We start from the raw sequence: 13,316 nt of genomic DNA, 5'->3' as shown, positions 1-13,316 counted from the left end.
TACCATTAGAAGTAAATTTTTTTGACTTACTTTTTGGTATAATCAAGTTTCTTTGGCTGCTCAAAAATGAAAAATACATATCGATGTAATCCTGTTTGTGACAAAATAATGATGTATTCAAATTATTTTTCTAGTATTTTTGTAGAAAAATCTTGAAGGTTTTTAATTACTACGTGAGATGAAAAGAGAACAAGGGAGAAGGATAAAGACAGGAAACTTATTAGTGAAAACTACAAGAATGGTTCTAAAATGATAAAACGAAAGCTCTTACCAGTTCCATAAAGTGGCGTAGGTAAAAAGTAGCTTGCAAGGACTTCACCATTAGTTAAATCATTTCCAGGAATATTTCCTACAATCCAGTGAAAAAACTGAGGAAACAATCCCGTCGGAAAATTAGCATCTAAATGTCAACAAAGTGCAGGGACCCGATTAGCCTACTTTTGATCATTTTGTTCTTCTGATCAAGTTCAAATGGATAAAAGTGTCACTGACCGATCATTGTCAACAAATAAAACTTTTTCGGGTTTGCTTTCCATTTTACATCTGGCGGTTTAACCAACACTGCAGGCGAAAGTGCATTCCCCAAGTGTGCTTGGAATTTATTTTGGTAAGTTATCTACGCGGTGAAAAATCATTTGATGAGTGCAAAATCAAAATCTGTCTTAATAAAAAGCGATGAAAAAATGAAGGAGATGATGGCATGTGGTGTGATTTTTCTCAAAAATTACCTGCAGAAGTTGTTTCGGTGCAGTTGGTATTATTTCTGGAACTATATCGAATTCTTGATATTTCGAGGAAGTACATTCTATGAGACTAAAAAACTTTGGAATACGTGAATTAATACAGGTCTAATAATAGCTTTGATTGTTGAAACTCGAAAGTTCACCGAAAATTTAAATTCACTTACCAAGTTCACGCTTACTACACTTACTATAATCGCACGTAACTTTTTGTTAAATTTCATTATTCTTTACTCTAAAAATCCGAGGCCACTTAGGCAAAATGGTAATGAAAAAAAAATCAAAATTTACTTTCAAACAACCAACTTACTGGTAACTTACCTACGTAAAAAAAAGTGTCCAACGAAACATTTTTTGTAGAGGATAAATACCTTATCAACCAATTTTTCGAAACAAGAACCACCTTGAATGTTATCTGACAATTATTTTGTACTATGGTTATAAATCTATTTACGTTGAATATTTTTTTTAGTAGGTATTATATCTTTTTTCAAACAGAAATCAAAAAAACAGCTGTCTTCTAATCTAAACTTGTCAAAAACAAATTCTGTAAATTGAAATTCCTTGTAATGTGTACTTACTGATGGATTGTGAAAACCTATAATAAATTTGAAAAATTATTACGAGTAGGTATTTACAAAACAGGAAAAAGTAGGAAACAGATCTTACAGCAGCATGCTGAGAGATTTTCGTCTTGAAATCAAGTTTTGAATTGAAGTTATTATATCATGACTTTGGGATGGGGTGGAACCATCCCCAACATGTTTCTTTTTTTTCACTGAACTGCAAAGTTATCTCGGCCGAAGGAATTTCCCAAAATTCACTCAAATTTGGTATTTAGGCTTGGTTTAGCGTTAGGTCAGTGATTTCAAGAAGCCAGTCAGATGGGTCAATGACCTTAGTAGCCCACACAGGAAGACAGACGGGCTTGGGAATTGGCCATACTAACAGGTCAATGAACTTGAGAGACCAGACAGACGACCACGGGAAGCCAGGCAGATAGGTTAATGACCTTAAGAAATTGCATAGGAACACCGATGACCTTGAGAAGCTATACGGACGGGTCAATGACCTTAATGAATCAGGCGGACAATCAGATGACATTGAGAGACCAGTGACCTTGACATTCGTGACACACAAGTTAATGACCTTGAGAGACCAGACAGACAGACAGACAGACAGACAGACAAGACGACTTTGGGAAGCCAGAGAGACAAATCAATAACGACAACGAGCTAGACAGATGACCTTGGAAAGCCACACTGATAGGTCAATGACCTCAAGGGGCAGGATGACCTTGAACCAAAATTCACAGATGCCAGAATTTTTAGGAGGCGGTGAAAAGGCCAGTGGATTTTCACTTTTTTTAAAACGGTTTTGGATTTTGTGTCATCTCTGGAGCCTCCAAAATCGACCTAAAGGAGGCTGAAATTTGGTATGTGCATCCGATGGATGACTCAGAAGTGCCTGTTGGAAGGTCCAACTTTTCAGCCCCTCTCCAATTCTGTGCAGATTTTGTTATCTTTGTGCATGCATTTTTCGAAGTAACGAAATCAGTTTTGTTTAGTGTTCTATTCATGTTACTCGTATGTATATTGGATTCCGGTAAAATAGTCCAAGTCATAAAGTAAATCATTACAACTCCAATTATATTTTTAATAAAAAAAAAAAAAAAAAAAAAAAAAATTAAAAAAACTGCATTCTTATTTTATAGTAACTAAAATTTACACGATGTAAAATTACCATTCCAATTCACTGGGGTATTTACCAGTTAAGCAAGCGGTACAGTATCCACTGTTCTGGACAAGTTCAGTTTTAATGCCGTGTTGAACTGCAACGAGTAACCCATTCACTGATAAATAGGCTAATGAATCGGCTCCTATAGTGAGAAAATATTTTGATTAAAAATTCAATGGAAAATATCACCATAAAATATAAAAATCCTAATCTTACCTACCAGTATAATTGGCTAATCCAACATTATCTAATTGATTAGCTATCAATTCTTCTTTGGTAGGTGTATTAATGCCCATGTAACACGGGTATAAAACTGGAGGAGAAGCAATTCTAACATGTACCTAAACAAGAAAAACCCATACTTTTAAAATACATATGTATATTATACTGCCTATGAAAGAATATTATGCATTGTATTGTCGTTTATTGAAAAAAAATATTCAATAATTATTTCAAAACGAGCTGCACGGAATGTATTACCCACCTTTTTTGCACCAGCGTTCTTTAATAGTCTTACTATCTGACTGATAGTATTTCCTCGCACAATTGAATCGTCTATCAATATAATCGATTTCTCTTTTACGTTTTCCGATAAGATACCAAATTTTTTCCCAACGCCCAATTTCCTTAAGCGATCGCTTGGCTGGATAAAACTTCGCCCTACGTATCTATTTTTACAGAGGACTTCTGAAAATCTGATTCCTGTCTGAAAAATGGTCGTGAGTGTGTCGATAAATTAACGGTAGGTATTGGTGATGGAATATTCAAAATACCTACTTACTTCTTGAGAAAATCCTAAAGCTGCTGCTGTACCTGATTCAGGTATCGAACTGACGATATCAGCGTCTACCAGTGATTCACGAGCTAACATTTTACCACATTGCAATCGAACCGAATACACCGTTTGACCTGATATTGCATAAAAATTTGAGCATTTCGATACTTATTTTTAGAGTCAAAATGAAGAATTGACCAGTGAAAAGAAAACTAAAAACCTTCGAAGATGGAATCGGCTCTGGCAAAATAAATATATTCGAAAATACAAAAAGCAGGTGGCCTGTTATCTGGTCTTTCAACGATAGAAATTGTCTGAACTCCATCTCTCGTGATTTCCACAATTTCACCAGGAAGTACCTCTCTAACATAAATAGCACCGATTGATATAAACGAACATGATTCTGAAGAAATGACCCAAGCTGCTGGTTCGGAGTCGTTTTCTGAAGAAAAAAAACAATATTCCCATCACCATTACTTACCTATTTAGTTGTATTAAAATTTTATAATGAAGACAATCGAAACCTTGTTCGTCGATTGGTATTTTTCCAATACACAAGGGTCTATTTCCATAAGGATCACGTACTCCATAAATACGGTCTTTTTCCATTAAAACTAAAGAATAAGATAAAGGTGATAATCTCATTAGATGTTTGATTCGAGCAGACCAACTCGAACCGTCTGGAAAATGCTCGTCATCTGGTGGATTTAGACATAAAGCTTGCGTTATTAGTTTGCTATCTGAATGAATGGGTAAACCAACACCTCCTGATAATACCTAAATTACATTTCGTTGATAAGGATCAATTATAGTTTTATGCGCTTAGGTACCTACTTCATAAATTGAAATATGTAATTTACTATTCACTTTTTGACGAAGGGCAGAAGAATTTATAATTTCACCATTATGAGCGATAGCAAGATCACCATGAATGGTATGAACAATAAATGGTTGGCAGTTGACCTCGCTAGATCCTGCTTGAGTCGAATATCTCGTGTGTCCTATTCCCAAATTACCTGAATCAAGGTTGAAAAAATAACATTATGCAAGAATGATATCTATGAAAGTGGGTAAAAAAATCTTGTTTTGGCACCTTTTAAAAGGTTCATTGTATCGTCATTAAAAATATTCGAAATTAATCCCATTCCTTTCTTGACGTTGGATTGATCAACATCGTGTCCAGAACTGGTCACAATTCCAGCACTTTCTTGTCCCCTGAAGAAAAAATGTTCAAATGAGCATCATTTTTATGAAAAAAAATCTTCAAAATTGGTACCATAAATAATCCCGATTGGGTAAAAGTTCGCTTATCGCTGCAAAAATCGCCCATAATAGGCGTAAAACGCAATTATATTGCCCAAAAGTCCGCACAGGGAAGTCACTTGCGAAAATTCGCTTATAAATTCGCTGACGCCCATGGAGTGGCTGCAGCGTGCTACGAATTCGCCTATAAATACGCTAACGCCAATCATAAAAATGTCTTGGGCGATGGCGAGATTTTTGGTCGCTCAAAAATTCGTCAATCATGTTGGCGCATCAATGAACAAAGCAGCGAAGTTATTAGCGAAAATTTTGAAAAAGAAATTTCGCTGATAAATTCGTTTCATGCATTTTGTGGAAGGAGAACTTGCGGGATGCGCACGCATCCGCACTACGTATTCTGTTAGGTCCCAGGTTCGATCCCCACCCAGGGTAAAATTTTTTTCTCATTAAATTTTTTTTCAGAATAGGTATTTTAAGGATTGATGTGCTGTTCAATGAAAAAAGTTAAATTCAGGGAATATAAACACATTTTTACATTTTTAAATTCACTCGCAGATATGTAAGTACTAAATTTTTACAGAATGTAAATTTACAGACTGTAAAATTTACAGTCAATCCGCAAAATTACCTGCCTGTAAATTTTTAAAAAGTTTACAGACAGTTCTTTATCTTGAGGATTCTTTATAGTTCCTTTTTTGCAACTAAATTAAATTTACTCAAAATTTTGAGTGAGGAATAAGTGTTTGAGATGAGGAAAATGGTCAATGTTGAATTATTTACAAAATGGAGTAAGTTAGAAAGTTATCCGCGCGATAGAAAACAAGTTATAAAACCTCAAAGTTGTAAAACTCTTGAAAAAAAATCATTTTTTCTGTTTTCAAAATTTTGAATAAAATTTGTTTAAAAAATCGAAATTTTGGGTAAGGACATAGATGTTTGAGATGGAGTAACTTTGAAAGTTATCTGCGTGATAGAAAACAGTTATAAAAGCTCAAAGTTGTAAAACTCTTTAAAAAATTAGTATTTTCTTAGTTTTTTGTAAATAAATAAATTTACTCGAAATTCTGAGTGAGGAATAGGTGTTTGAGATGAGGAAAATTGTCAACGTTGAATTCTTTACAAAATGGAGTAAATAAGTTTGAAAGTTATCCTCGCGATAAAAAACAAAAAAGTCAATTGCAAAATTTTTACAAACAATTTTTTATTAGATTTTTAAAAAATTAGGTAAGCCTACACTTAAGTGTCTCTAAAAATGTTTTAAAATTTCATTTAAAAAATTTAAAAAAGTAAGCAAATAACCATTAAAAAACGTATCACTTAATTTAATTTTTTTTTTTAATTTAAACATTATCTACATTTTTTTTGTTGAAAAAAATTTTAATATCGTTTGAAAACGAAAATTGCATCAGTAGCGAGTGGCCTGTTTTTCTTATTTTTCTCTCTTTTTTTTACCAATTACTGGGGGTATCTATTTTCAAAATATATTTTCAATGAAATTTGAAAAAAAAAATAATACAAAATAATTTTAAGCATCATGAATGGGCATTATAAATAAATAAAAATGAAATAAAAATTTTAATGGATCAAAAATATGAAGAAAAAAATAATTGTTAAACAATAAGTATCTAAATAAATTTTGAATAAATTTTTTTCAAGTCCCAGTAAACCAAAAATGGTAATGCTCAATTCAGAAATTTTTCTTCATTTTATAAAATAATTTAAAAAAAAAAATGAATTTGCAAATTCATTCAATAAATTTAGAAAAATAAATTTCAGTTGAAATGATTTTTTCATTTTCAGTTCTATAATATTTTTTTTAATAAAATGAAGAATTCCTGAATTTCGCTTGATAATGTTTGGGTTTTACTAAAATTTAAAAACAAAATAATTTTAAATGAATTTTTTATGATAAAGAAATGTGTAAATTTTTTGACTCGGATGATTTCTGCAATCAAAACATGCCGCAGCCCAAATTAGAACAATTTACATTCACGCACTTGCAAGAAAATTATATCATTCCATTTTATGCCCATTCCTCCACGAGGCACTGGTAGACGTAGGGTTAGGCGTAGGGTTTTAAGTTCAGGAGGTCCCAGGTTCGATCCCCATATAGGTGTAGGAATTTTAGTTACATGTGATAGGTTGGAAAAATTCAGAAAAATATGGGGAAACCATACGTGAAGAAATGAATTAGAAATATGCACATCTTCCCTTCATTTTTGATTTTTGAAATTCAAAAATTTTAAAACATAACCGTTATTTTATACAAAACGTGCAGCAAAATTCGCTCACCAAACGCCGATAAATTCGCCGGCGACAATTTGGGACTAAACGCTGAATATTTCGCTAATTACTGCGCGGATAATTTCGCGTGTAATATCGCACCTGCGCAAACGCTGATAATCCGATGGGCGTTCGCGCAGGTGCGATATTGTACGCGAAATTATTCGCGCAGTTATGAGCGAAATATTCAGCGTTTAGTCCCAAATTGTCGCCGTCGAATTTATCAGCGTCTATAAGCGAAATTTTACCCAATCGGGATATTTACCTGTGCTGCAGATGAACCAATCCTAGGCAGATGGTCTGAGCAACGTCGACTTTTGCAGGCCAATTTCCAGTACCGATGCATCCGAAGACTCCACATTCATGAGTCAATCCTGAAGTTTCAGTAGAAAATTCCTCTTTTCCATTTGAACTCATTTTGATATGATTATTCGAAAGGTCAAACTCGTGAATATGCCAAGTGTCAATTTAGTCGAAAATGAGTTATCGCTATTAATGTCAAACGTCGTCTTCGAAGACGCTCACACACTATGAATCTATACCAATTTGTTCAATACCTACTTTAAAGAGATTAAAATCTGTCCTAAATATTGCGTCTTCTGTACACCGCCCGTAGCCTGAAATATTTAAATCACGCTTAGTTAGTGCCACTTTTTTTTATCACATGTCCATTCACGGTTCAATAAAAGTGTCTGAAAATATCACAAATCATTGATACGAAGAAAGTATTACTCGTAGAACTAATTTTGATGATTGACTACTTGGACCTTGATGCTAGAGAATTTTTTGATGAAATTTTCATCTAGCAGATAAGCATTCGAGAAAAAAATCACTTTTCTCTGCATTTCGTCGAACGATATACTTTTTTCATTAATTATCGAAGAAGGTGCACTTTTTTTCGATTAATTATAAAATGCAATTTTTTTCGTGATATTATCATCGATGTTTTTGGTAATAAAAGCCCTGCGAAAACATTCCATAGGCAACTCAAAAAATAAACGATGACACTTCAAAATCTATGATATTCAACTTGAATGACAACAGCACACTTAAAAATGGAAGAATAATGTTCAAAAAATTGAAACGTCTGCAGAAATCCTCGGTATGCAATTTCAAATAACACACGTTACCAAATCTTATCAGTTAACTGTTTTTTGTGCTTAGAGTTGCATATTAGTAGTTTTGCAGGAGTTTTTGTACTTTGTGTAGGTAGCGTGTACTTTACCATGACTAAACTTGAAGCATTTGTTGACGCTCGAGATACACACACTTTGGAGATCGAGTTACTTGAATTGCATATTTTATATTTTTAAGGCGACTATGATATTTTGACCAGTTTACTGAAAACAACTGTGGTTTTTGGATAAGAATCAGCACAACGTTTTTTTGAAAACTTGTACCAAAAAATCTGCTGAAAGCTTCAGAAGACGTCAAAATCATCACTATTTCGCTCAGAAGGTCCAAAGTAGAGTTCAAATCGAATCCAATCATTTTTTAAATTTATGTACTTGTTTGCAGAATTTTTTCATTTTTTTCACAAAAATAATTTAATAAGTTTTTGATTTTTTTTCACCTAAAACAAAAAATTCACGAAAATTCAAGAAACGAGTTTCAGCAGTTGAAATTTGCATATTGGTGTATTTTGGGATCCCTTTTTTGATTGCTTCTTGCCCAATTAAAAATTTTTTTGAGTCGGTTGACATTTTGTTGGGCATACAATCTGCGAATTTGTATCTTATCGCGAACTACTCACAGTATTTTTGCGATTAATTTTTAAAAGTTGTTTCTGAGGATTTTCAACTTTAGAAGAATGGATGCCTATATTTGAAATCAGTGTTACTAGACGTGCATTTTGAGGTGTCATGTGTATCTGTTTGTACACTGAAAAAATTTGAGAATATTGTCATTTTTGAGGTGAGAATATTCTGAGGAATATATTTTCAATTGAGAACATTCTTATAACTAAATAAACTCTAGAATTCATATAGGTAAATTTAGTTTTACTTTTACCGATTTCACAGTAGGTAAGTAGGGCTGTTTTCTACATTTTCAAACATAAGTTCGTGAATATTTAGAAAGAGGGCGTCACACGTATTATATTTTTAGCTTTCCTGAACTCGATTTTTTCGTGTATATTTTATTTTTCTCGATATTACATACGTACTTATATTATTCCAAAGTGATAATTGAAACGAATTTAATTGCACAAAATGACAGTATGAGGAGTTCCTCGACATGGGGAATTCAGCAGAATAATTTATTATTTTGTACCTACCTACAATTTAATTTGACGAATATTTCTGAGAGATAATTATGATCGGTTCAAAATTTGGTTTCTGACGATTAAAAAGTAACGTGTAATTTTTATGCACCTATTTATTGGTATTTGGAAATCGATTCTCCATCATTTTAGCAGTAGAGTTGATCTAACAAAAGGTCAAAGTGAGAATATCTTGAAACTAGGAATTCATCAAAATGATTAATTTTCCAATTATGTTGAGTACTTTGAAGACAAATCGCAATTTTAAATTGCTCTCGATGTTCTTCTTTGTAATTTTCAATTTTGAAAACTTATCGGAACTATATATGTAAATGAACATCCATAGAATCATTTTTCAACCTTTGCCTTCTAATTATAATTTGTAAAGCTAACAAAATAAATCATTCGATTAACACAAATTTTTTATTCGTATAAAAAATCAAATTACACACATTTTACAAATGAATGAGTAAAAAAAAAAGAGACGTGATTAATATTGTAAAATTATCCACGTTTACATATAAATACAATCGAATATACATCAGAAAAATCTGGTTTGCTCAACACAAAAAATAAAATAAAATAATAAAACAAAAACAAAAACAGCTTAAATAAAATGGACTTGAAAAGGTGAGGAGAACATAATACATACATTGTCACGAAAGGAATTCAAATCAACTAATACCATTACTTTCTCAATTGGATAAAATAAAACAAAAATTAAAGGAGAATCATGTCGCTTGTAAGCGTAATACATAACCTGAATGGATTGCACCGCAATATGAAAGAATTAGCCTCAATTTAGTACATACTAAACAAAAATCAAAAAAGTATTGAAAAAAAAATGACAATTAAAAAATAAACGTAGTAGGTACAATATTATGTTCCATTTTTCGTATAAATAATACACAACACGAAATAAAAAATATTAATACACGCGAGTTAAGTACCAATTTTTCAAAATAAAAAAGCTTTTTTCTTTTTAATTAAAAGAAGAAACATCTCACTATATCAGTCCGAGGTGATCTGATTTGATTATTTAGGAGAATTAATTAAATTAATAATTCATAGACCACCTCTCAAGTCTACCGTATATGTCCTCGAAAGAGAGAAGGGGTATATAGGCAATACTAATACGTAATACAATATACTTACATATTCGATCAACTCTGGATTTTTTTTTCATTTCTCCCATTTTTAAAACGTATTGTCTGTAACGACGATTTGTGGAGATTTTTTTTTCAAAAAGAAAACAATATTACAAGTTTGCGAAAATCTCCTCAAATCACCACACGATTTTTCTGCATTGAAAAAATTACACACAAGACAGAGAAAAAAACATACAACAAGAAAAATAATAAAATAAGGTAAATACATCAAGCACATTGAAAACAAGAGAATAGTTACAACACGATTTCAGCCAATAATACACAAAAATATAGTACGTAGGTATATAATTCGGCAGGTATAAAAAAAAGTAGGTACAAAATATCTTCCTTTGGATTTTTTTTTTACTATTGTATATATCGTGAAAAAATAAGGCAGTATAAAGATATTAACACGGAGGAGGGGAGGGGATGATTCTTATCAAATGTTAATGTTTTTATATTGGTCAAACGGCGCTTTCTTGTTTCGGAGATATTAAAGGTGTCGATGATGGCGATGGTTCTTCTTCTGGAATTGCGCAACTAATCGGAGTATGCGCTCGGTAGACTGGGTAACGGTAACCATCGGATGTGCTGGGCACTGAGGGAGGAACGCCGCAGCTCTTCCTCGGTAACGTGTTCGAGCCGTATGGGTGAGTATCATTGGGCGGTATCACCTGAAAATACATTAGTGAGATTAGAAAATTGCAAAAATAAAAAATAATGTATGATTAAGATGCACAGAATGTTATATTTTTATTAATATCAACATGAAAGGTGCCAACCAGTCGTGATAGAAAAATTTTTGGATACTCCTAATTAGGTCATTCCACCTCAATTCGACCAACGTTTTTGAGTCATGTCCTTCAATTTCGCTCAAATTTTTTTTACAATGTCATACCCACCCAATAAGTAACAAACCCGTAATCAGTTTGGTCCCAGCCCCCTCAAGGGGCAGGTGGCGGGGGGGGGGGGTCAATTATTTTCACATTGTCTCGAGGTACTCAACTTCTGCAGTACACACCTCAAAAGCTATGATATGTACATTGATTAAAACTGATCTCACAGTTCGAAAGGGCATTGCATTTTGAACTTTTCAAGTATTTTGAAATTCTCAAAAGTTCAAAGTTGAAATTTCAAATTAAAAGTTCAAATTTCAAAATGGCGCTGTAAGTGGAAGCTACCATTTAAAATTCTGAAAAAATTTCCATAGATGTACCTATTGATGCTTTTTCGAAATATTCAATTTTCTAGATGAGATCTTCTAATGGAAAAAAAGCACCCCCTCCCCCAAATTTGGGCAAAAATTTCAAAAGAAATCTGGGGCATGTGATATATCGAACTGTATGTTTTCAGTGACGCTGAACACGAATATGACGTCAGATTTTTGATCGGAGCCCATCCACAGCCCCCAGCGCCTCCCCAAATATGGTAAAAGTTGAAAAAAGTGTTTTGTTCAAGCGACACATGAAATATTATGTTTTCGATATCAGTGAACACGAATATAGCCTCAGTTTTTCAAATAGACCTCACCCATGGCACCCAGAACATCTCCAAAAGGGTAAAAGTCCAATAAATAGGTAATGATTTCCATATATAGGGTCCAATCCAAAATCTGACGTCATATTCGTAGTCAGCGTCACTAAAAACACACTATTCGATATATCACATGCCACAGATTTTTTTTGAAAGTTTTACACAAATTTGAAAGAGGGAGTGTTCCGGCTCCCCCCAATATTTAATTCAATATTTCGAAAAAGCATCAAAAGGTACATCTATGGAAATTTTTTCAGAATTTTAAATGATAGATCCCACTTACAGCGCCATTTTTAATGACTCAATTGGCAATGTTTCATCAATTAACTACATATAACTATCTATCAACATACATGAATACCTAGCTCAACTCCTAAAAGACTTGGTAAACAATCGAGAAGACCAAAAAACATGAAACTACCTACCGAAAATAACCATCCTTTTTAGCAATACATCTACCTATAGTATTAGTTAGATCCCCACACAAATTATAAAAGACTTCTAAACATATTCACTTTCGCGTTAGATTATCCCGACGAAACTTCGTTCGACGCAGATTTTGAAAATATCTCATACTCGGCGGTTTCGCACTAAAAAGAGTCTCTGTCATATCCGCCATTTCCTTATGTGAGATTATAGAATAAATTATGCTCGAAAACGGAGTTTTGTGACATTAAAACTGAAAATTCTCTCGTCGAGATACCAGGATTTCACTCTAATTAGTGCAACACACACCACACAATACACGTCAACTTTCAAACCGAGTGGAATTTTCCACCATTGGATTATCTTTTACACCGATATATTTCTCCGAGGTGAGAAAATAAACTTGAGAGAGAGGAGAGTTGAGGACGGAATGTTTTTCAAATAAATAGTATACCTAATAGTCGGTGGAAAATACCCATTTAATTTGTTCGTTAATGCTTCAGGATATAGTATCTCGAAAATACATTTGCAAACAGTTATTAGGAAGATGACAGCGAGTTACGAAGATTGAAAGATATAGGCGGGTTCTGCGCCAGGAGTCGTTTCTCGCGTCTAATTTTCGATAGTTTTCAATACAAAATAGGTCTACAGACTTGATCATGGCGAATTTTGAGTCATATCCTCTACAAAGGATTGATTAGACACGTACAGATAGGTATCTATTACACACACATATTCCTTCTCTTCCTCCTCTTCAGCTCCCTCGAATCGTGTATTAGAAGGATACGCGGTAGGTATTCGTGTGCATCGACAATAATAATATGTGTATGTACTTACAACGTTAGTCTTATTTAAATGGCTGAAATTCTGCATCGGCATGGTACCATTTCTCATCGTACAATACGACGGATAACTCCTATTCAGCGTATTCTCGGCGAATAAATTATGCACCGAGGGAATTTTCGCTTCAATAGTCGAAACGTGCTGCCTTCTGTGCATGTAATCTCGACGTTCGTCTATATCTGCAACACACATACGCATACCAATTGTAAATGTACAACTAACTATAAGTTCTCTATCTATGTAGGTGGGTAATGAGGGTAGGTACGGGTAGTCTATGTAGTATGTACTCGCGTATATAGCACATACAC

The 13,316-nt window shown here is 33.4% G+C and overlaps 2 protein-coding genes and 1 long non-coding RNA gene across 3 annotated transcripts in view; all 3 read right to left on the bottom strand.

The window, feature by feature from the left end:
• The window catches only part of LOC135843868 (uncharacterized), a 35,473-nt gene extending 34,424 nt beyond the window's left edge, over positions 1–1,049 (bottom strand). Inside the window, exons 1-5 of the long non-coding RNA XR_010558393.1 lie at positions 908–1,049; positions 729–821; positions 493–616; positions 272–400; positions 31–91 (exon numbers count right to left, since the gene is read on the bottom strand). This is a non-coding gene — a long non-coding RNA (uncharacterized LOC135843868). The remainder of the gene's footprint in view (positions 1–30; positions 92–271; positions 401–492; positions 617–728; positions 822–907) is intronic.
• Positions 1,050–2,460: 1,411 nt separating this feature from the next.
• On the bottom strand, positions 2,461–7,285 carry LOC135843581 (amidophosphoribosyltransferase-like). Its single transcript, XM_065361514.1, has 9 exons — positions 7,064–7,285; positions 4,346–4,467; positions 4,120–4,268; positions 3,777–4,029; positions 3,473–3,694; positions 3,259–3,386; positions 2,962–3,183; positions 2,698–2,818; positions 2,461–2,619 (listed from the first exon to the last, which is right to left on the bottom strand). Exons 1-9 carry the CDS (start codon positions 7,213–7,215, stop codon positions 2,480–2,482), a joined length of 1,509 nt encoding a protein of 502 aa, XP_065217586.1. The 5' UTR covers positions 7,216–7,285; the 3' UTR covers positions 2,461–2,479.
• A 2,177-nt stretch (positions 7,286–9,462) lies between these two features.
• The window catches only part of LOC135845811 (hemicentin-1-like), a 972,708-nt gene continuing 968,854 nt past the window's right edge, over positions 9,463–13,316 (bottom strand). Inside the window, exons 13-14 of the mRNA XM_065364649.1 lie at positions 13,003–13,187; positions 9,463–10,880 (exon numbers count right to left, since the gene is read on the bottom strand). Coding sequence (XP_065220721.1) covers positions 10,671–10,880; positions 13,003–13,187 — 395 coding nt within the window. The 3' untranslated portion in view covers positions 9,463–10,670. The remainder of the gene's footprint in view (positions 10,881–13,002; positions 13,188–13,316) is intronic.

Source organism: Planococcus citri, chromosome 4 (genome assembly GCF_950023065.1).
Source record: "Planococcus citri chromosome 4, ihPlaCitr1.1, whole genome shotgun sequence".
Lineage (NCBI taxonomy): Eukaryota > Metazoa > Arthropoda > Insecta > Hemiptera > Pseudococcidae > Planococcus > Planococcus citri.
Note: the sequence above shows the minus strand (reverse complement) of the source record. Positions and strands in the feature narration are given on the sequence as shown.